This window comes from Ipomoea nil, unplaced genomic scaffold (assembly GCF_001879475.1).
Source record: "Ipomoea nil cultivar Tokyo-kokei standard unplaced genomic scaffold, Asagao_1.1 scaffold2827, whole genome shotgun sequence".
In the NCBI taxonomy this organism is placed as follows: domain Eukaryota; kingdom Viridiplantae; phylum Streptophyta; class Magnoliopsida; order Solanales; family Convolvulaceae; genus Ipomoea; species Ipomoea nil.
Genome location: NW_017619255.1, coordinates 614,748 through 637,915, shown reverse-complemented (window position 1 = coordinate 637,915; position 23,168 = coordinate 614,748). Strand labels below are relative to the sequence as shown.

The window sequence follows — 23,168 nt, the reverse complement described above, 5'->3', positions numbered from 1 at the left end:
GCGAAATTTCATTAGTAGAAATTCACAATTCGAATATTACAAATATAGGTGGGACGGTAATAAAATTACTTCATACAATTAACCTAAAAAAAAATACTACGTTTAATTCATAGATTATTACTTGATAAAAAAATATACAAATATAAGCAAAATAGATCAACAAATCTTTGAGATCAAATAAAACTAAATCAAAAGAAGACATACAATCATCTTGTTTTAATTTTTGGATAACCTGTAAAAAATTAGTTTTCACTTGAACATTATTAAGATATCAAGTAATCATCTAACTAAGTGCTTCTCGAATTACAATAGCGTATGCTTCTTTCAAGGAGCAAATGCCCTTCCAAGTTGTGCTCTTGGTTACCATAAGCATTCCATATTTGTGAAGGATGACCCACTTGAAACCTATTCCCCCTCCTTTAGCATTGTTTGTAGCATCAACATTAAGCTTAGTCCACCTAGAACAAGGTTTTTCCCATTTCACAAACACAATGAAATGTGGATTAATAAGGCATTTTTTGTCTTAATTCTCCGCTATGTAGAGGTGTTCAATCGGTTAACCGAACCGTTTTAACCGAATTTTTTAAAATTTTAATCGTTAACCGAACTGAACTTTCTGTTACTGGAATTAATTGAACCGAATTTTTTTTCGATTAATCTGTCGGTTAACTGATTAACCGAACTTTTTTAAACTAAAGTTTAAAATCTTAAAAATAATACATATAATAATAAATCCATAAGAAAATATACAAAAACAATATCATAACAACATTACAAAACATATATATATATATATATATATATATATATATATATATATATATATATATATATATATATATATATATATATATATATATATATATATATATAATTTCGGTGAACCGAAGTTTCGAACACCGAAATTTTGAAAAACCTTTAACCATTAACTGAAGCGAAAAAGTTCTCTTAAAAAATGGTTAACCGAACTTTGTCGGTTAACCGAAAATTTGTCAAAATTTACACACCCCGCCCTATGTCACTTTTATAGTATATTAAAAATATATTTTTTGTTATAATTCATATAGCACCGTGTGGACCATGGACCATGGTCCACACAATAATTTGCCAACTGAATGCCCACTGGGCCTATATAGCAGGATAAGCCCATTAGGCACTATATGGGCCTATAATTTACACTAATCCAAGTCCTTTCATGAAACACCCATAAGCCCATAAGAAACATAGCATTTTAGGGTTAGGAGTTTAAAGGCAACCCTCGCTTCCATCTCTTCTGCAACGCCTAGGCTTTTAGCTGCTCCATTTCACTTCCACAGCACCTCGGAGCCTCCAACCATGGCAGAGCAGGTATTCCTCTCCTTCAATCTCTCTCTCTCTTTCTCTTTGTGTATGTAAATCAATGTGCTGTGAATTTACGGTGAAATTGAATGGATTTGCTTTGTGTTGCAGACGGAGAAGGCTTTCTTGAAGCAGCCAGGAGTTTTTCTCAGGTATGATTATGCGATTATATACCTTCCTAGAATGGTACCAATATGCACTATTATATGTGTGTGAATACTGATTTACCGTGGTGTGCTTAAAGATTGCATTTTTTTTTTTTCCATTTGAATTGGCAGCTCGAAGAAGACTGGTAAGGGAAAGCGGCCCGGTAAGGGAGGAAATCGTTATTGGAAGAGCATTGGTCTCGGGTTCAAGACACCCCGTGAGGCCACTGAAGGTACACATCTACTTTTCTGACCTGTTTACTGAATAAATTTAGCACATATATGGATGTTTTTGGTCTACTTCCAGCTCTGCTTGCTTACTGCCAATATATATATATAGAAGTCTTGATTTCAGCAGTATCATATTTGTAAATGAAATGTGTTTTGTGGGTTTTGTTGTTTGATGATTAATCTTGAGACTGGTGTGGGAGTTTTTTACTGTAACTATGAGATTGATTGTTTGGAAATTGTTATCTTGTGGCAAATGAGTAAAATCTTAGGGAATAAAGCTTCTTGGTCAGACTCTATGTGAATTCATTTAGCCATCAATAACAAGTACCTGATCAAGGAATGTGAAATGTATAGAGGGCTATATGAATCATGTGATTCTTCATTCAATTGGTAATATAAGGAATAGATGGTAGTAGAATTAAATGGTTATATTATGGCCCTAATGGTTTATCATTCTTGGAAACATCTAAGTTTTCATTTATCAAGTAATTCTGATATGGTGACCAACAAATGCTGTTGTCTTCTTTCCAGGAACATATATTGATAAGAAATGCCCCTTTGCTGGTACTGTTTCTATCAGAGGTCGTATCCTTGCCGGAACTTGCCACAGTGCAAAGATGACCCGAACCATTATTGTTCGTCGTAACTACCTTCACTTTGTTAAGAAGTATCAAAGGCAAGTGCTAGTTATGATTTGCTGTTTCGAATATTTTGCTTATTTTCATATTTCAAAACTTGACAAGTTTGCTGGTTGGTCTTCCAGGTATGAGAAGCGCCACTCAAATATTGCTGCTCACGTTTCACCATGCTTCCGTGTCAAGGAAGGGGATCACGTAATTATTGGACAGTGCAGGTAAATATCCTAGCTTTTAACCCGTCTTCTATTCTCTATCCTGTTATAAGATTTTGTCTAGAATGATGGACATGTCTTTCTACATAACAGGCCATTGTCCAAAACTGTTCGATTCAACGTGTTGAAGGTGATCCCTGCTGGTTCTGCTAGTGGTGGGAAGAAGGCATTCACCGGAATGTGAACGCCGATGTGACCCTTTTTGTTAAAAAGTTTGTGTTAGAGCTGTTTTTATTGTTTTCGTTGAACACTTTTTTTTATTTCATTGGAATCTTATCTATAATACTACTTGCAATTGATTTTGTGTTCGTTGAATTTACAAATTGCTTAACTGAAATTAATGTTGAACAGGGTTTTCTATGATGAGTTTTGTTTGTTGGTTGTGAAGATTTGTTAAAAGGAAATGAGTTTTAAGGGCGGCTTGAAATGCAGTTTATGGTGGTATTCTTGAATTTATTTTAGTAAATTGATGATACAACTCTAATGTTGAATGGGAATGTTTTTCGAGAGTTGAAGAGCTAAATTTAAGAAAGTGAGAGAGAAACACTGTTTTGAGTGATAGTTCAACACTAAAATTTTAGCCAGTTAGCTTATCAGTTAATTTTGACCTTGTTTAACTGTTATTAGTTGTTTGATTTAGTTAAACAATTAATATGATTGTTTAATTAGTTTTTTTTATAATAGCTTATTGTTTAAAAATATTAAAATATAAAAAGCTATTCATATTTTTTTTGAAAAATTCATTTTGTATATAATTAGTTATTAGTTAATAGTTATTCCGTATTTTTTAAATTTTTTTTAACAATCAATTAATATTATCAATTAGTCAAATTTAATAATTCAATTAACTAATGACTATTGATCAATATTTAACTATATATGTAAATATAGCTTTATGTATAGATTATAAAAATTATCACTACTAGAAAAGTATTATAATTATCTAGATGTAAGTTTAGTATATGAATGACAATGGGGCGGGGTGGATGCAGGGGATATATTACATGCCCCGTCCCTGCATTCTCAACTTATTTTTTTGCATCCGGTAATGAAATTTCTATTCTATACTTGTCCTTGTGGGGATTTTGCGAGCGCGGATAATACCTGCAACCTGCAATTCTAATTATTAAAATTACTCTAATTATTAATATTATATTTAAATCTAATACAAATTTTATACTACAATTCTAATTATTACATAGATTTTTTTATAAGTTGGAATAACTCTAAAATTTAATAAGGACTAATGAAGTTAGTCTTTAATTGGAACTAAAGTTATGTTGGTAGTATAAATTGTATTAAGTGTTTACTCATTATGTTATTTGTGTTGTTCCTATTCAAATTTTATAAACAAAAAATTAATAAGTTTAATTTATTATGCATTTTTAATTATAAAATATACATAAACTTATATAATAAATTAATACTAATAACAATTAATACTAAAATATACCTCCCCGCACTTGTCCCATACCTACGTAGGTATACAAAATTCCTCCATATCCGCACCCAATATTCAAATTGTGCAGGTATTTTAAAACCCGTAAGTGCAGGGATCCATACCCCCTTTAAAACCCGTAAGTGCGAATAGTTATGCTGTGCATCCGTATGCACCATGCATGGTGCATACAGATGCAAAAACGACGTCGTTTTATTAAAAACGCGCGTCTCCCCTTAAAAAAAAATTCATGTTCGATTCTCAGCAACAACATTATGTTGTTCATTCATTCTAGAATTTTAGTTCATAGATTATGGAATTTTAGTTCATTGATTCTGGAATTATAGTTCATCGATTCTGGAATTGTAGTTCATCGATTATGAAATTTTAGTTCATAGATTATGAAATTTTAGTTCATTCATTCTGGAATTTTTAGTTCATAGATTAGATTCTGAAATTTTAGTTCATAGATTCTGGAATTATAGTTCATCGATTCTGGAATTATAGTTCATTGATTCTGAAATTTTAGTTCATATGTTGTTGCTGAGAATCGAACCTGAATTTTTTTTTAAAGGGAGACGCGCGTTTTTAATAAAACGACGTCGTTTTTGCATCATGCACTATACATGGTGCATACGGATGCACAGTATAATTTGCCCCGTAAATGTAGGGATTCATACCCGCACCCATTATTTAAATTGTACATGTATTTTAAAATCCGTGCAGGGATGCAGAGAACCCAATAGGTGCGGGTAAAATTGTCATCCTTAATTTATTATATAATAATAAAAATACTAATAATAATAACTAGGATAACATTGCATCATGAGTGTATCACAAATTATTTTATTTGGTAAAAAATATTAATAAAAAAGTGAGAGTGATGTACATAAAGATATTTTGGGAATTGTCGCAATACCACTCAAAACACCATACTTGTAAGGAACCATTTGTTCATTCATTTCATCCCCTCCGCTCGCTCTTCGCCCTTCACAATTTCAACCATTCCTCTTTCCCAACAAACACGATACATAAACAACGCTTTGTTTCGTTTCGTTTTCATCTTAAAAAAAAAACAAAAAAAAAAAATTAATGTTGTTAGTTTGTTGAGGTAAGGATAATGGGGGATGATAACGAGACTTTTTCTCTCAGCTCTTCGAAGAAGAAGTCATTCTCCGTTAGCCTTTCTTGCTGTTTCCATCGCCGCCGCTCCTTGTCGTCGTCGGTGGCGCCATTGTCCCCTTCGCGATGGATAAAATCCAGAAGAAATTGCAGAGGCAAAGCTCGCCAGCGCTGCTACTGCTCCTCCACCGATTTCACCTACGATCCTTTGAGTTACGCTCTCAACTTCGACGATCACAACGCCTCCAATCTCCGCGATAACTTCTTGACCAGGTTACGCATGCCGCCGCCGCCGGTGGCGGTGGCGGAAGTCAACGCTCACGGCCCATCGCCGACAAGCTTGGAGGAGTCGTCGGCCGCCGCTAGGGCTCCGCATTTTCCAAAGGAAGTATTGGTTCAATACGCGTAGTATATTATATTAAATTTAATTACTCTTGTTAGACACAAATTAAATTACTCTTTTCTGTGTACATTGTACTATAACATACATTTGTTTAGATTTGTATATTCAATGTCTATATTTTGTAATGTATAAGTTCTAATATGTAGAAGAAAAAAAATATGGCTGAAATGTAATTAAAAAAAATATGGCTGATATGTAAATATGTTTTGTTTGTTCAATTAATTTTTAGAATATAATTATGATATAACTTGGGTTTCTTATTCATTTTCTTCCCTTCCAAAATCCTTAACAATGTTTAGAATATTTTATGCTATTTAAATATAAATTTTTATTACATTTTATCTTAAATGATTTAATTTGCGTTCGCACACACTTAATCTAATCTAGACTAATTTAGATCATTAAAAAATATTAGATGAATACACACGATTTGTTCTCACGTTCTCACCTAATCAAGTGTTCTCATGTGATCCTATATATATATATATATATATATATATATATATATATATATATATATATATATATATATATATAAAGGTTGAAAAAATCGCTAAGCATCTAGGGACCGCCTAGGGCGCTTAGAGCGATTAATCGGCACCTAAGTTCGATTTTTGCAACACTGATATATATATATTGCAAAAATGATGTTTTGCCGTTGGGTTGGAAATGGCCTTACAATTTCATTACATTTGCAACTTCATGAGTCCTATTATAATTTCATTATTACATTTGCAGCAATTCATTAAGTTAAGGATTAATGATTGAATTTGTGTAAAGTTTGGAGGGTTGTATACACAGTTTAGATTAGACTAGTTTATTGTGAACTAAACTGTAGCCTATTTCCCTACTCATCTTCCTTGCCACTGCAACCTCTCTAATCTGCACTGAGGTATCAAAATCCCCAATTTCACAGTAAAAGTTTGAAACTTGCAACCAAACAGCAGGCTCCTCTGCTTCAATCTTCATCAATTTCTCTGCAACTCTCCTTCCCACTTGCTCATTTTTATGAGTCCGACAACTCCGTAACAACGAGCTCAACACGACAGGATCTCCCTCGAGTGTTGCACCACAGTTTATCAACTCTTCTGCCTCGCTCACCAAACCTCTGCGCCCCAGGAGGTCCACCATACACGAATAATGCCGCCTGTCCGGGTTGATCCCGTGATGTGTTCTCATCGAATCAAACACTGTTCTTGCCTCTTCCACCATCCCGGAGTGGCTGCATCCCGTCAATACACACAGCAATGTTACTTCGTCGGGGTTTAGGCCTTGTTGGATCATAGCTTCAAACATCTTGAGGGCCTCGCTTCCCTTTCCTAGCCTTGCATATGCATTGATCATAGCAGTGAAACAGATGGCGTTAGGTGAAGGAAGCTCTCGGAAGATCTGATCAGAGTGTGAAATGTGACCGGATTTCGAATAAGCATCGACCAGGGAACATGAAACTATAGTGTCGTATTCAAACCCGACCTTTATTGCACAGCAATGCAACAAAGCGCAGCTATTCAAGCTTACTGAGGAGGACGACAATGATAATGCCTTTAGCGTCGAGGACAAACTCACTTCGTCAAATCCAATACTTTCATCAACCATAAAACCGAACAGATCAAATACGTCTTCTATAACGTTGCAATGCATCAAAGACGTCATCAATGAGTTACAGCTTTCAAGAGACGCCTCGGGGGCATTCTCGAATAAAGACACTGAACTCTCAATGTACCCACATTTCCCATACATGTTAATCAAAGCAGACTGAATAAGAGCATTTCCATAATCAAACCCCAATTTTAGGACAAAGCAATGAATTTGCTCTCCAAGAACCAAATTTTTTCTTGCACTCGATAAATTTAACAGTCCCAAGAAAGATTGAGCCGACGGCCTCTTCCCCCAAGATTGCATCTTTTCAAACACTTCCAAAGCATCCTGCAAAAGTCCATTGGCAGCATAGACAGAAACCATTGAACTCCATGATATAACATCTTCAGGTGGAATAACTTCAAATACTTTCCTGGCATCACTTAGAACCCCACAAGCAGAGTAAAAATCAACCAAACCATTGGCTAAAAAAAGATTTGTTACTAACCACCCATTCTTCAACACAAAACAATGTAGTTGCCTTCCTTCAAGAACAAGTCTCCCACTACCACAACCACGAAGCAAGTAACAAAAACTAAGTCCATTAGGCTCCACACCTGCCAATTTCATGCCAGTGTACAATCTTAATAACTCCTTTGACCTTCCTAAATCACAAATTCCACGTAAAACAATATTCCACAACGTTAAATTCCTCTCCGGCAAGTCATAAAACAATTTCAATGCAAATTCTACGAGACCCACTTTCATATACAGATCAACAAGAGCACTAGCAATGTATATGTTCATATCCAAACCAAAGACTACCACTCTACATTGTATCTCAAACCCTTTTCTGTAAAAACCTGCATTGTTACATATACTTAAAACAGATGAGAATGTGGAAGAGTTCTCAGTTATTCCTTGGGAGACCATGCTTTTGTAGAAGTAGAGAGATTTTCTGGGAAACCCAGATCGGTTTAGCCCAGAAATTACAGTGTTCCAGGAGATGACATCACATTCGGGCATTTCACCGAACAGCTGAAGGGCAGAGTCCAAAGACCCACATTTTATGAGATTATCTATGGCTCTGTTGTACGAGTATATGGTGGCATGACCATTTTGCAACGGGAATGAAGAAAATGGTCTGGGCAGGAGTTTGAAGTGAGGGCAAAAAATTGCGGCGGTCCTGGGGAAATGTGACAGTATTGTTTTGGTTGTCATGAGAATGAGAGTGAAAACAAAGAAATAATTAAGGGTGAGGAAGTGGGAAGATTAGGTGAGCAGAAATAGATAAGAAGAGCGTAAACCCATTTCCAGTCACTAGTGTAATGTGATTATGTTAAAGCATATGTTGTCTAAAACCGGCTCTATCTATGATTACTTCAGCTGCAGTGGCTCAGCCAGGTACAATTCCCCGTTCCAAGAGTCACTGAAGGATGTAAATTCGAGCATGCATCAGTAATCTTTCAGTCAGTCTTCCACGCCTATAAAGATCGAGTTCAACTCACAACTTACTCTAATTTGTGAAGTTCAATTCTAATGATGCTGGATGTAGGGTTTGTTTTTTTTTTTTTTTTTTTTTTTTTTTTTTTTTTTTAGAAATACAAAAGGGAGGGGGAATTCCAGACTGAGGGACAAAAAAATAAAACAGCCTACTCAGTCTCAAGAATGAGATGATTGTTCACACTCTCAGAGTCCCCATTTGATCATTACAAACAAGAGAACCACATGCAGGAGGAGGGGAAACAAAAATAATCATAGGCTCTCTCCTAGTAGGAGCGATCGTGGTAAAAAAGTCACCATGTTGTCTTTAGTTGTGACTTGAAATTAGGTGATCAACCACTATACTAATTCGAAGTTACGATTGATTGCATATTTGTTGCTCAACTTTTTTTTATAATTTTTATATGAACATTAATATAAAATTGTGCAATTCGCACTATTGACTTTATGTGAAAGACAATACTTGAATTTATGTTAATTTTTAATGACACTATGTATTGTTTTAAATTGACGCAGTATATCATTTCTGTAGTAGTGATTGTGTGTCACACTGACAAAAACGAACAGAAATATCACCATAGTGAAATCCTTGTCATGGGAAGTTTGTAAATGAAGTTGAAGATGAACTTTTTTGGCATTCTAATTTATTATCCCACATTTTGATTGCCATGATTGAGGAGAACAAAAACCTAAGTTGAAGAAAAATGTGTGTAGGCTAATGAAAGGGAGTTGCAAATTCATTAAATTGGAGTGCAAAACCTGAATTACCCATTTTACCTTTATTTTAACACCTACTTCACATCAAAGCTAACAGATGACCATTTTGACTTAAAATTCAATAGTCGAAGGACCATTTTGGAAATTAACTCAAAATTAAATTATACTTTTTGATTTAGGCTACACCAATCGCAGTACACTCAATAGGGGGCTACTAGACTATATATATGTGTGTGTGCGCGTGTGGATAAGATGTGAATAGGTTGCCAAGAGCAACCGTACAAACAACTCTAGTGCATTTTGGAAATACTTGACAGTGCATTCGAAGATCCCAATTTACAGCTCATGCTGAATTGAGTTGTGTTCAGAATTTCTTCTTCTCTTCTCCCAAACAATTGTTATGCTATGCATCCGTATGCACCATGCATGGTGCATACGGATGCCAAAACGACGTCGTTTTATTAAAAAACGTGCGTCTCCCCTTTAAAAAAAATTCAGGTTCGATTCCCAGCAACAACATTATATTGTTCATTCATTCTGGAATTTTAGTTCATAGATTATGGAATTATAGTTCATTGATTATGGCATTATAGTTCATCGATTATGGAATTGTAGTTCATCGACTCTGAAATTTTAGTTTATAGATTATGGAATTTTAGTTCATTCATTTTGGAATTTTTAGTTCATAGATTAGATTATGGAATTATAGTTCATCGATTATGGAATTATAGTTCATCGATTCTGGAATTATAGTTCATCGATTATGAAATTTTAGTTCATATTTTGTTGCTGGGAATCGAACCTGATTTTTTTTTTAAAGGGGAGACGCGCGTTTTATTAAAACGACGTCGTTTTTGCATTCGTATGCACCATGCATGGTGCATACGGATGCACCATGCATGGTGCATACGGATGCACAGCATAATTTGCCAATAATGCATATTGAACTAGTGAGCTAAGCCTTTATGGGTGGGTTGAGAATTTTTGCCCACCAAGAGGTGGTAAATTTAACTACGGACCATGCATCAAAATAAATTCACAGAAATAAGTTACTTTATATTACAAATAATGAATCTTATATATACAAATTAAATAATGAATGAATCTTGATTTACTAAAATATTAGATTTCTAAGTAAAGGGATGGGGTGTGCTGAATAAGTTCAACTACGTTCTACAAATAATGAATTACAACATAAATGAGTCTAGAATATATATATACCTAAATAATCAACCTTCAATCAATTTATACATGTTCAAATAATAAATCTTATGCACACAAATAATGAACCTTATTATATAAATAATGAACCCTCAAGTTATTTTTATATTATATTGTACACATTCAAATAATAGACATTACGTATAAAAGTAATGTAGTACCATATATATAAAAAATATTGTACCCTATACATAGAAAATAATGTACTTTATACATAAAAAATAATGTACCTTAACATAGAAATAATGTATCATATGAATGGTTCACAGAGCTATGTGGATCATGATCTAAAAACATAATAAGTGTGGATGATGGTTATACCCTTCATTTATGTCCGTTTTTTCCGTTAAGTTTTTTTATACATTATGGTATAAAAGTTGTACTTTACAATATTTTGGACAAGCATACCCCTACCGTTATAACTTCTGTTATCTTTTCCACTATTGTTACCATGCACATACATCCACCATATATTTTCTTATCTTCTTCAATAATAATAATATATACACATTATATCATTCTTCCAATACACATTATATCATGGATTTATATATATATATATATATATATATATATATATATATATATATATATATATATATATATATATGGATATATATATATATATATATATATATATATATATATATATATATATATTAGTTATTTCCTAAACAAAAATATCAAATTTATAAAAATATTTTACATTATTATTATTATTATTATTATTATTATTATTATTCTTCTTCTTCTTCTTCTTCTTCTTCTTCTTCTTCTTCTTCTTCTTATTATTTACAATAATTTAAATATCTAAAATCTAAATAATTTTAAAATTTTATTATAAAGTACTAATATTGGGCACCTATTTTTTGCGCATCGCGCATAAAAGATACTAGTTCACATAATAAGCATTGATGATGAGTTATGCTAGGTTGTAGGTTAACATGCTATGCTTCGTTTTAATAGCTCTAGTACAACTACCACTACCATTTTTGAAAACAACTACCACTACCATTGTTTGCATATAAAGGTTAAAGATATAATTTGAAGAATGGAAAATTGTATTTTTTATCTCTAAATTAAAGGGTAATTGTTGAATACATTCATTTTATTGATCGTGCTCATTTATCATTCCTAAACTATAAATGACGTTACATTACAAATTTCGTTATTTTTCTAACAGGTTATGTTCACTTCTCGTCCCCAAGCTATAATTGATGTATCAAATTTCGTCCCTAATGTTTATTATAAAAATGATGAAATTTGCAACGTCAGTTATGAGTTATGGACAAGAAGTGTACACGATCAACAAGTATGAACGAATTTTACAATTACTCATAACTTTAGGACAAAAGGTGGAATTTTTCATTTAAAGAATATAATGAAGATTACAAATACTTTTATTTGTAAATAGAAGTAATAAATTATTCTTAAAAAGTATAAATTTGAAAGAGCAATTGGAGTGAGGTAGCTCTTTAAATATTCATGGAATAAGGGTCAAATAGGCCATCGAACAGCACACAATAATGCAATTAGGCCATTAAACCTAAAAAAATAACAATTAGGCCACTAAACTAACCAATTTCTTTCAATTAGTCTAATTTACAGGTTAGTAACAGGACACCCAAAAATTATTGGAATAAGGGTCAAATAGACCACTCAACTGTGCACCACATTGCAATTGGGCCATCGAACTAAAAAAAAATGCAATTTGGTCCCTGAACGACGCAAAATCATGCAATTCAATCCAAATTGACTTGTTTACATGTAAAGGCGGTTACTGAATTAATTTTTTTTTAATAATTTAAAATTAAAATTAAAATTAAAAAAAAAAAAAAAAAAAAACAGAAAACCCTTCGTCTCCGCCAGAGACAAAGAAGTCTTCTTCTTCATGGCGGAGATGAAGGGGTGGCTTCTTGGGCTGTCTCCCCGGACATGGAGACGGCCTGAGACGAAGCCACCTTCGTCTCAGGCTGTCTCCATGGCCGGGGAGAAGGCCCAAGAGTTGCCTGCCACTTCGTCTTGGGCCGTTTCCCCGGCCATGGAGACGGCCTTAGACGAAGCCACCTTCGTCTTGGGTTGTTTCCCCGGCCAGGGAGACGGCCTGAGACGAAGATCCCTCTGTCTCCGTTCGTCTCCGCCGGAGACGAAGAAGACTTCTTCGTTTCTTCTTCGTCTCCGGCGAAGACGACATAGTTTTTTTTTTTTTTTTTTTTTTTTTTTTAAAATAAATTTTAATTATAGCTTTTTTATTTAAAATTATTAAAAAAATATGTTTAAATTCGGTAACCGTCTTTTCAGGTAAACAAGTCAATTTTGGATTGAATTGCATGAGTTTGCGTAGTTCAGGGATCCAATTACATTCTTTTCTAGTTCGATGACCTAATTGCAATTGGGTGCGCAGTTGAGTGGTCTATTTGACCCTTATTCCAAAATTATTAAATAATTTTTTAAAAAATTATTATTTAAAAATAATAAATTAAAAAATATTTTTTAAAAAATGGTTTCTTCGTCTCTGCCGGAGACGAAGAAAGTTTCTTCGTCTTTGCCGGAGACGAAGAAAGTTTCTTCGTCTCCGGCCAGAGACAAAGAAAGTTTCTTCGTCTTCGGCTAGAGACAAAGAAACTCTTCGTCTCCATGGCCGGAGACGGAGAGTCTCTTCGTCTCCGGCCATGCAGACGAAGAATCTCTTCGTCTTCGGCCATGGAGACGAAGAGCTTTTTCGTCTCCGGCAGAGACGGAGAAACGTTTTTTATTTTTTAAAATATATTTTAATTTATTATTTTTAAAAAAAAATTTAATTTTTTTTGGTGACCTGTTACTAACCTGCAAAACTTATAAATTAGACTAATTGAAAGAAATTAGTTAGTTTAATGACCTAATTGTTGTTTTTTTTAGGTTCAGTGGCCTAATTGAATTATTGTGTGCAGTTCGATGGCCTAATTGAATTATTGTGTGCAGTTCGATGGCCTATTTGACCCTTATGCCAATATTCACTTTGATTATTTACTAATGAATTACTAGAAAATTAAATTGTCGTGGACAAATTATTAAAAATTTCAACTAAAATAATAAAGATTCAAGAATGTAATTGTAACACTTTAAACACTCAAATCTCACCACTTTTGAAAAGAAACCTTAAGCTAAGGAAAAATTATGAGAACATTTCGAATAGGAAATATATTGTAAGAATACCACGTGAAGAGAGCATTGATATATAGAAAAGGAAGGGACAAAGTGACAAATATATGTAATTACTCCATGCAGGCATGGACAGCACGCTCATGCTGGGGGTAGGAAAGTAATTATTTTTCTTTTTCTCTTTGTGTATATATAAAATATAATTATGATCCAGATATAGATCAACTGTTCAAATGAAGATAGGACTTTCTTTGCTGAATGAAATGCATAAATATATCATACTCACTTACAGGGTGTTTGGTTGGAGGGGGAGAATTATGTGGGAAAAAAATTATAATTCCATGGGAGTTGAATTAGTGGGAATTTAAATTCCAGTGTTTGGTTGACAGGAATAGAATTACTGGGAATTTCAATTCCAATGTTTGGTATACATGGGAATTGAAATGGAATAAGTAGTATAAAGTCAAAAATGCCCATTATTGTTGTTAAACATTAATTTTAGATTAAAAAAGAAATGAATAATTTTGACTCATCACTATATTTTTTTCCTCAGTAATTAAAATCCCAAAGGGGACATGGAATTTTAATTCCATGAAAATGGGGAAATTACAATTCCATGAAATTGCAATTCCCTCCAACCAAACTACGGAATTTAATGGCCTTTAGAATTATGTGGGAAGAGAATTTAAAATCCCTCCAACCAAATGCCCTGTTAATTGTACATTTTTAAACACTTTATGTCTACATAATGATACGTGATTACACGATCACACGGGAAACATCGTCCCCTTAGAAATATGATGTAGCAAAAGGCAAATAGAAATAAAAAGTGTATTGTATATTAATTTAGTGTTAGGGTAAGCAAGAAGAGAGGAGCCCACACGGAATGATTTGGAGGCTAAAGTAAAATATAATAATTATGATAGAGGGGGCATAGGAGGGAATAGGTTTGTTATGGTTGGGTTGGGACCTTTGGGGTATTGTAAGCGCAAAGCTAAAGAAAAGAATAAAGAAAAGTTCCATTTCATGTCCCTAAAAATGGCAACAAGAAATCAATCAAAAATTTAAAAAATTTGATAAGAGCTTTCTACATCTAATTAAACCTACTCTTCTCTACACTACCCATAACCCCCCACCTTCTTCTTCTTCTTCTTCTCCCCAGTTCACCAGACCTCCTCCAGGAGGGTAGTGAATCTCTACACCTGTGACTTGGTCACAAATGAAAGTAGTAATAGTTGATTTACAAACATCTTCTCCTTTCTCCTCCTTCTCAGCCAGGAATTCCGGCTGGTCGGTCTAGCCCCATATATATCACAGCTCCGATCCACATTCTTATTCTTGGTTAATTCCATTCGTCTTCCAGGGGAGTCATGTTTAGATCGGGAAGGATGAAGCCTCCTCCTCCTTTGTTCTGTGAAGAATCTGACAATACAACCTGCTCCTCCTCATCTTCTTCCTCCTCATCCTCGGTGTATCTTTGTCTAGACAAAACTTGCATTGGGTTGTTGCATTGAGTGGAGGGTTCATTGGCACGGGGGCCTACACCCCGATCACAAGCCGATTGCATATTCAAATCAATCTGCCAAATCAACAACAGGTGATGATTGATTAGCAGCTTATTCTCATGAAGGGTAAGATATATTGTGTTCACTCACAGAATTTGAATGAATTGAATTGCCTTTACCTTGATCCTCTTCAAGTCTTGGCTCCTAGCCTTTTGTTGGTTCAGCGTCACGTGCAGGGATGCCAGCTCCTATTCACCCAAAACACAATCAAATCAATCCTAAAATCATATCTCTCCTTCAAGAAAAGGGAGTTAATGAGATTTGATAAAGAAGCCCAGCCTGCATACCCTTTTCAACTGTACTCTCTCCTTCAATAGTGAGTTCTCTTCCTCCACAAGGTCACCAAATGTCTGCAATCAAATCTTTAATCTTTCAGTAATTGTAATACAACAACACATATCTATCTATCTATCTATCAATCAATTCATCCTCTGTTCAAAAACCCCAAACTCACCTTCTTCCTTCTACACCCTTGCCCTTGCCCGGAACTACTTCCAACATTGCTGCTTTCATTAACCTGCAAGTGCACATGTAATCAATCACACATTACCAAAATGCTTGCTTTTACACATATTCAATGAATCCAAAACCATTAAGTGAGAGGGTAAAACCCCATCCAAGTTGGTTAATGATACAAACTGGTCCCAAGTTTAAACCAGGGCTGGTTTATCAACTTGTGATCTTTTGTCAATTAAGGTCACAAGACGGTTTAACCAGTGCAGATCCTTTGCCAACTAAAGTCACAAGACGGGTTTAACCAGTGCAGATCCTTTGCCAACTAAAGTCACAAGACGGGTTTAACCAAAACACACCCTCAAGTAGTGATTACGAATTTCACTCGAAATCCCAAAAAAAAAAAAAAAAAAAAAAAAAAAAAAACCATTAAGTGAGAGTCCAAAACAAGAAATTAGGCAACTTGGAGAGCATTGAAGGGCTAAAACTATTCTGTCTAGACAAAAATAGAGTATGTATATCACTCTCCTTCAACATTAGAAATTGTCCCTCCCCAATTCCACACACCTAAACCTCTTCCACACACCCAAACCTCTCAACAAAGTAAATGAACTTTTCATTCCCATTCATTTATCTGCCTCTCACCTTCACCCTATCCCAAAATGAATAAATAAATAAAGGAGACACAACCACCAAAGTAAACTGGGACCCAGTCGCTTTGGAGGACCATTAAAATTCAACGCCATGACTGGATGGATCTTCTTGGACTTCACATAATCACATATATATAAAAACCCAAAAAGCCCAGAATAATATGAATACACAATTCCTCAAAACAAATATCCACCCCTTTTACCCAAGCGATTTATTTTTTTAAAAAGCCCCCAGAAATAGATGAGAGGAACATTTTAAAAAGACAATAAAAATTAAAAAAAGCTGAACACGAAACACACACAAAAAGAAGAGAAACCACTGGGTGGGGCCCCTCACGACAAAAACAGATGGAATCAGAAAGAAACCTCAAGATAAGTCCATGCGACCGCGGATACGACGGCAACGCCCTAAACCTCCGCCCCAACGGGACCCACACTCCTTCCTAACTCTTGCCCTTATTTTATTTCTTTCCCCACTTTGCCCCTTCAATTAGGTGACCCACTTTACTCCCATTATCAAAGGAAATTTCCAAGAAAAAAAAAAAGAAAAGAATATATATATATATCTTTACGACAAAGAAGGAATCGGAAGAGGCTTTGAACAAGTATACGTGGGAAATTTCCCTAGATCCGAACCTTCTGAGAGTGTATTTGCAAGGAGGGTATTTTGGTCAAATTATTGGACTTTTTTTTTTAATTTATAAAAAAAAAGGAAAGAAATAAAATTAATTATCCGAATCGGAAACGCTAGAAGGTAGCCGGGAGAAAACGTGAGCAACCGTTAAAACTCCATTTTTAACCGGAAACTGCCCCTCCGACCAGTTTCTTCATCCAAAAAAAGCGCAGAATTCAACAATTTCACACAGGAACGGAAAACGACATGGAAAAAGAGGAGCGAAATAATCGGAAACCAAAACAGTCCGACCGGCGGCAAAATAAACAACCGCCGTTTACAGATCGGACCGGGTCTTAAAACTTAAAAAGTTTTTTAATAATCCAAAATTCTGTTACCAGTCGAAATCGTAACAATATAGAAATGGAAAAATGAAAGCGACAACGTGAATGCACTGCAGAGAAGGAATTGATGGAAACCAGGGTTTAAACGGAAAACCAAATTGGACTGAAATTGTCATTATGGTACGATGGAGCTTTGGCATAGTTGAAAATAGACTGTTCAGTTGACGGAAACCAAAAACCGTGGACTTGAAAACCAAGGATTTGGAGGTTTTGGAAGGGTGTCCTGTTTAACCTAAATGGGGAAGAACGTCAGATCAGTTCTTCGTGAAGCCGACATCAGAGCTGGAAAACCGGATGACTTGGTTGTGATTAACGGTTATGGAGGAGGCTCCAAAACCGCCGTGAAAAGGAATTGAAGTCATTGAGAAGTTATGTAAGAGATGAGATGATAGAGAGAAGGGGAAGAAGATGAGATGATAGAGAGAAAGGGCGAGGCGATACAAACCTTGGATCTGAAAGCGGATGTTAGATCCGATGAAGAAGGGAGGCGGCTGGACTCGTCAAAGCCGCCGTCGCTGGGCGAAGCGGCGCCACCGCTCCAGGAGAGCGGAGTGGTCGGGCTAAACCTGGCGGAACTTCCAGCGGCGGCCTCTTTCCGGCTAGCGGACGCCGTCGGTTTCGATCTCGGCTGGCGATGGCCCCAGCTGGGAGAAGGCAAGCGCATATGCAACAACCTCGTGGCGGCGGGATGCGGCGGCGGAGTGCACGCCTCTGAGAACGGGGACTGCTTGAGGCGGAAGAGGAGGTCGACGACGACGGCGTCATCGGTCATCGCCGCCGCTAACCAATCGTCGTTCATCAGCGAGCTGGGAAGACGGAAACGCAAAAGCAGAGGAGGATGTGGTGTGAGGGGTAAAAGTGGGTGCAGAGCAGAGGGTGGCGGAGAGAGACACAGAGAGAGATAATGAATGAATTGTGTGTTGAGTGTTGTCGTATATATATGGACGTATATATATACGATCCCGGTATAAATACGTACATAGATGTGCCGTATGCGTACATTGGGTTCTACGGTTTTGAGCGGCGAAGAAGTTGTAGAAGATTGGTAAAGATTCGAGCGAGCGCTGCAGGCTGCAGCATTCCTTTATTGGGCCCCTTTGTTTTGGTCTTCGGGTTTCGACATCTTATTTTTCTTACTAATAATTCACTACACATCAATCAATTGCATTTTGCATATATATATATATATATATATATATATATATATATATATATATAGATTTTGGATCCGGTGCACACCCCCTTGGCAGATGAGCTCGTGAGCACCTTTTATGACCCTTAATTAGTTTAGATGAATGGTCCAGATGATTTGGGCTTTTTTGCCATGCGCATCAGATTTAAGAGGATATTAGGGCTTGTTTTGTAATTTTTGCAATGGCTTTAATTATACTGTGTATTTAATTTCGCCTGGGAAATCTGCATCTCTTCTGACCCTTCTTTCAACACTTCATCTTCTGCGTATTTCTCTTCCAGCCATAGTCCAACTCCCTCTCACTTTCTCCCTCTCCGTGAGTATTTTCGACCTCCATCACTTTCTCCCTCTCCATCACAACTCTCGCGTTCAACATGGTTGGGTCTACTGTCCGCCGATCGAAGAGGCAACGGAGGTCTAACGGTGGTTCCATTGAAGGTAATCTCAATCCCCCTTATTTATGTCGATTCGTTTTTTCTATCTAGGGTGTGTGGGGTTTTTTTGTTACTGTTTTTCCGTTTCGGGGGGTTGTGGGTGTGCGTTCTGTGGGATTTTGGTGTCTGTGGCGGTCGGATGGTGGTGATTTTCCGGCGGCCATCCTCTCTTTTTTTTTTTTTTTTTTTTTTTTTTTTTTTTTTTTTTCCTTTTTTTTTTATGGGTGTCTGGGAAGCGGGGACTGGGAGGGGGGATTGGGTAGTTACGGTTTAAGGTTTACGGTTTCGGTTAATGTTGTTTTTTTTTGCTGTATTGTGTATGGTTTTTTTCGGACAATGTCAACCACTTTGTGTCTTCCTTTTTTTTTTTCCAACCCAGAATGGGGTGTGGGTTTTGGATTTTTTGGTGGGGTAAATGCATATGGGTCCAATAGTTTTATGTGATAGTGTCTGGAGTTGTAATCTACATTATGGTTTTGTGTTTCCATTTTTTTCGTGATGGGGGTGGTGGGCTACTGGTTTTGGGTGGGGTGGTTGTTGCGTTGTAGTTGTTACTCTATGCATGTTAGGGGTAAGGTGTGTCAGGTTTGTTACTGTTGGTTTTATTTCGGTTTTGTACGTATGTGTGTTCCACCACTTGTATTGGTTGTTTGTGTGTTTATTTTTTTGTTGTTTTTTGGGTTTTTTGGGCTTACGTAATCGGTGGCATAGGTTTGTGCGTAGCAGTATGTTCCTTTGTGCAGGTTGTAGAGTGTAATGTACAAGCTAATTGACACAAGTTTTTTTAACGGGGGTTTTTCATTTTGGTTGGTGCGCGTCTGGTATTCGGTCGTTGCATGCTTTGTAATTTATTTATTATTTCGTAGGGGTTCGGGGGGTCGTGACTATTGGTGGTGGTTTGTGCGTTTGTGTCTGTGACCGTGTGCAAGTTAGATTTAAAGTGTGGTTGGGGAATTGCTACTGCTTGTTTTGTTTTTTTTTTTTTTTTCTTTTTTAGGCGGGTGCACCACTGTTTTTGGGTTGGTGCGTGTTTTTTGTTTATTGGTCGAGGTTTTTGGGGTTTGCCTTGTTAGTTGTGGTGGTTTGTGCGTAGCAGTGTCTTACCGTTTGCAAGATAGGGTGTGGTTTAGTTGCTAATTGACACTATTATTTATATTTTCCTGTCTTTTTCATTTAGGTTGGTGCGTTTCTGTTGTTGGGTCGGTGCGCCTTCATTATACTTATTTTTTGCTGAGCCGGTAGGTGCTGCCAATGTGGTTGATCCTTTGCATCGGGCTGAGGTTGCTGCTGTTTTTGATGAACCTGCACAACCAGCCCCGGATTTGGATGTTGTGCCGGATGTTGTGCCGGATGAGGTTGATGAAGTTTTATTTCCCCCTCTCAAGTGCCGGATGAGGTTGATGAAGTTATGACATATCAGCATCATGATAGTTTTCCCCCCATCCATATTGTAAAACACACATTATTTCTTTATGGCCTCACTGTGAGTCATGACTTGTTGTACGCCTTCTCTAAATTGCTTGGGTGTCAATTTCATTTTTACTTTTTTAAAAAATTCAGTCCGTGTTACGTGTATGGTGTAAAAATGCATGTTACGAATGCTAATCACTATGCACATGTTGTATAAGCTTTCACGCATGGATGGGTCGCATGACGGTAAGCCTATATCAGTATAATGCACAGACGATTACTACTACACGCACCTAGCCCCTAAGCTCCCATCATATATACATGATGTCATAAATCCGGACGGGTTGCATATGCTTATATGCATCCACGCTACCACATACCAGCTGTTTCCTGAGGTTCATAGATAGCCCTAATTGATAGTCCGCTCTTCCCATCAACTAACAAATTAGTAAACGTCCTATTGGTAATATGCACATACCAATACACGACTACGAACCGTCAAGTGCATACTCAGCCATAATGAACGGACTTTTGTTACTCCACGCACCCGGCCCCTAAGCTCCCTCTATACATACACGCCCTAATAAACCCGGTAGGGTTGCACAAGCTTATATGCAATCACGCTACCGCATAAACGAAAAAATAAGCAACGGAAATGTTGGTATTACGCACATGCGAACGCACGACTATGCACCGACATAGTGCCTAATCATCTATAATGCACTGACTATTGTTACTACACGCACCCGGCCCCTAAGCTCCATTATATATACACGACGTAATATAGCCGGAAGGGTTGCAGAAGCTGGTATGCAGCCACGCTTCCACATAACTGCTGTTTCTAGAGGTTCACAAATACCCCTATTTCGTATGTCCTTCGTCACGTAAAAAAAAAAAGTAAAAGTAAAAAACGTAAATACAGGTATTACGCACACGCCAATATGAAGTAATGCACCTACCGGTGCTTGGTCCAGCCATTACTGAAGTGCGTTTCTTGGTTCCCTGAAGATTTAACGATTCATCTCCTCAATTACCATAAATTATATCCCTAATTTAATGCTTAAGATTCCATTACTATTAATGCCATAAATAGTTCAATAACTACAATTACAGTTTAATCCTTTTGGTTAATATATATCCTTTCTTCTTTTAATAATCTCTAATTATCTGAACCATTGATGGAAAATTAATCAATGGATAGCATGAGGTCTCATGACCTCATTTATCAAAGGGGGTGCACCAGATTCGAAGCATATATATATATATATATATATATATATATATATATATATATATATATATATATATATATATATATATATATATATATTCGAGTGAATAATACAATTGGGTTTCATAAGTAAAAAAATTTCATTTAAATCCCCTAAATCAATAGTAAAATTATTCAATTAAGGCTAATTTGATTTATTTATCAAGTTAAATCGATGTGGTGTTGACACATGTCCTTTTTATTTTATTTTTTAAAACAAAATGTTTTTTTATTAAAAATTAAAATAATTATTTATTATAAATAAATAAACAAAACAATTAAAAAATATTTTTTTTAAAAAAAAGAGAGAGAGAACAGCCACCGACTGTCCGCGTCGGATAGCTAATGGCTGTCTTCTTCACGGACAGTCGTGGCTGTCCAATAGGACGGCCACGGTCGTGGCCGTCCAATAGGACGGCCACGGTCGTGGCCGACGAAGGAAGACGGCCATGACCATCTTCCTTCGTCAGCCACGGCCGTGGCCGTCCTAGAAGAAGACAGCCATCGGCTGTCCGTGTGGCTGACGAAGGAAGATGGTTATGGCCGTCTTCCTTAGACGACCGTGGCTATTCGTGAAGAAGACGGTGTCACCTACTGTCCGCGTCGAACAGCCGGTGGCTGTTTTTTTTTTTTTTTTTTTTTTTAGTTGTTTAGTTTATTTATAATAAATAATATTTTTAATTATTTAATAAAAAATATTTTGTTTTAAAAAATAAAATAAAAAGGACAAGTGTCAATATCGTATCGAGTTAACCTGATAAACAAGTCAAATTGGACTTAATTGAACAATTTTTCCGGTTTAGGAAACTTGAATGAAGCTTTTTTTTTTTTTACTTAGGAGACCCAATTGCACTATCCACCTGACTTAGACACCCAATCTGACACTTTTTCCATATATATAGAGTAGGGTTTCAATGAGAACACTTGCTTAGATGAGAACGTGAGAATAAATCGTGTGCATCCATCTAATATTTTTTAATTGTCTAGATTAGATTAAGTGTGTGCGAACATGAATTAAATGTGTATATATATATATATATATATATATATATATATATATATATATATATATATATATATATATATATATATATTTATAACTAGTTACAACACCTACATTGGCCGAATAGTCTAATACTAAATGTATATTTTTAAATTAATATTTTAGAGTTTATCAAAATATCATTTGGTATTATGATATATATTAATACAAGATTATTAAATTGTGTATGGAAGTAAATATTTCAAGAATGTATAACTACGACCTGTTGCAAAGATATTGGATTAACTGGAGCAATAATAGTTTTAGAGGAAAATACCCTCACTAGATAGTACTCACGCATAGTTTTTGCAACACAAAACTCTATTAATTGGTGTGATCCATGCTTCCTCTCGTTGTCACTTTTACAATAAATAAATTATTGATTTGATCTAGTCTCTTGGTGTGTTTTAGTGCAATTTTAGTGTCTTAGCGCAGGGCACCTTA

The 23,168-nt window shown here is 35.9% G+C and overlaps 3 protein-coding genes across 3 annotated transcripts; 1 reads left to right on the top strand and 2 right to left on the bottom strand.

Annotated features, from left to right (window-relative positions):
• The first annotated feature begins 1,227 nt into the window (after positions 1–1,227).
• LOC109159472 (40S ribosomal protein S11-like) lies at positions 1,228–2,927 on the top strand. Its single transcript, XM_019307570.1, has 6 exons — positions 1,228–1,347; positions 1,450–1,490; positions 1,617–1,717; positions 2,247–2,391; positions 2,479–2,568; positions 2,659–2,927. Exons 1-6 carry the CDS (start codon positions 1,336–1,338, stop codon positions 2,747–2,749), a joined length of 480 nt encoding a protein of 159 aa, XP_019163115.1. The 5' UTR covers positions 1,228–1,335; the 3' UTR covers positions 2,750–2,927.
• Positions 2,928–6,335: 3,408 nt separating this feature from the next.
• On the bottom strand, positions 6,336–8,327 carry LOC109159391 (pentatricopeptide repeat-containing protein At1g74600, chloroplastic). The gene has a single exon (XM_019307505.1). The coding sequence runs from the start codon at positions 8,325–8,327 to the stop codon at positions 6,336–6,338; it is 1,992 nt and encodes a 663-aa protein (XP_019163050.1).
• A 6,356-nt stretch (positions 8,328–14,683) lies between these two features.
• LOC109159483 lies at positions 14,684–18,304 on the bottom strand. The gene is made up of 5 exons (XM_019307584.1): positions 17,822–18,304; positions 15,708–15,770; positions 15,541–15,603; positions 15,373–15,441; positions 14,684–15,267 (listed from the first exon to the last, which is right to left on the bottom strand). The coding sequence occupies exons 1-5, from the start codon at positions 18,173–18,175 to the stop codon at positions 15,031–15,033; spliced, it is 786 nt and encodes a 261-aa protein (XP_019163129.1). The 5' UTR covers positions 18,176–18,304; the 3' UTR covers positions 14,684–15,030.
• Between the last annotated feature and the right edge of the window lie 4,864 nt (positions 18,305–23,168).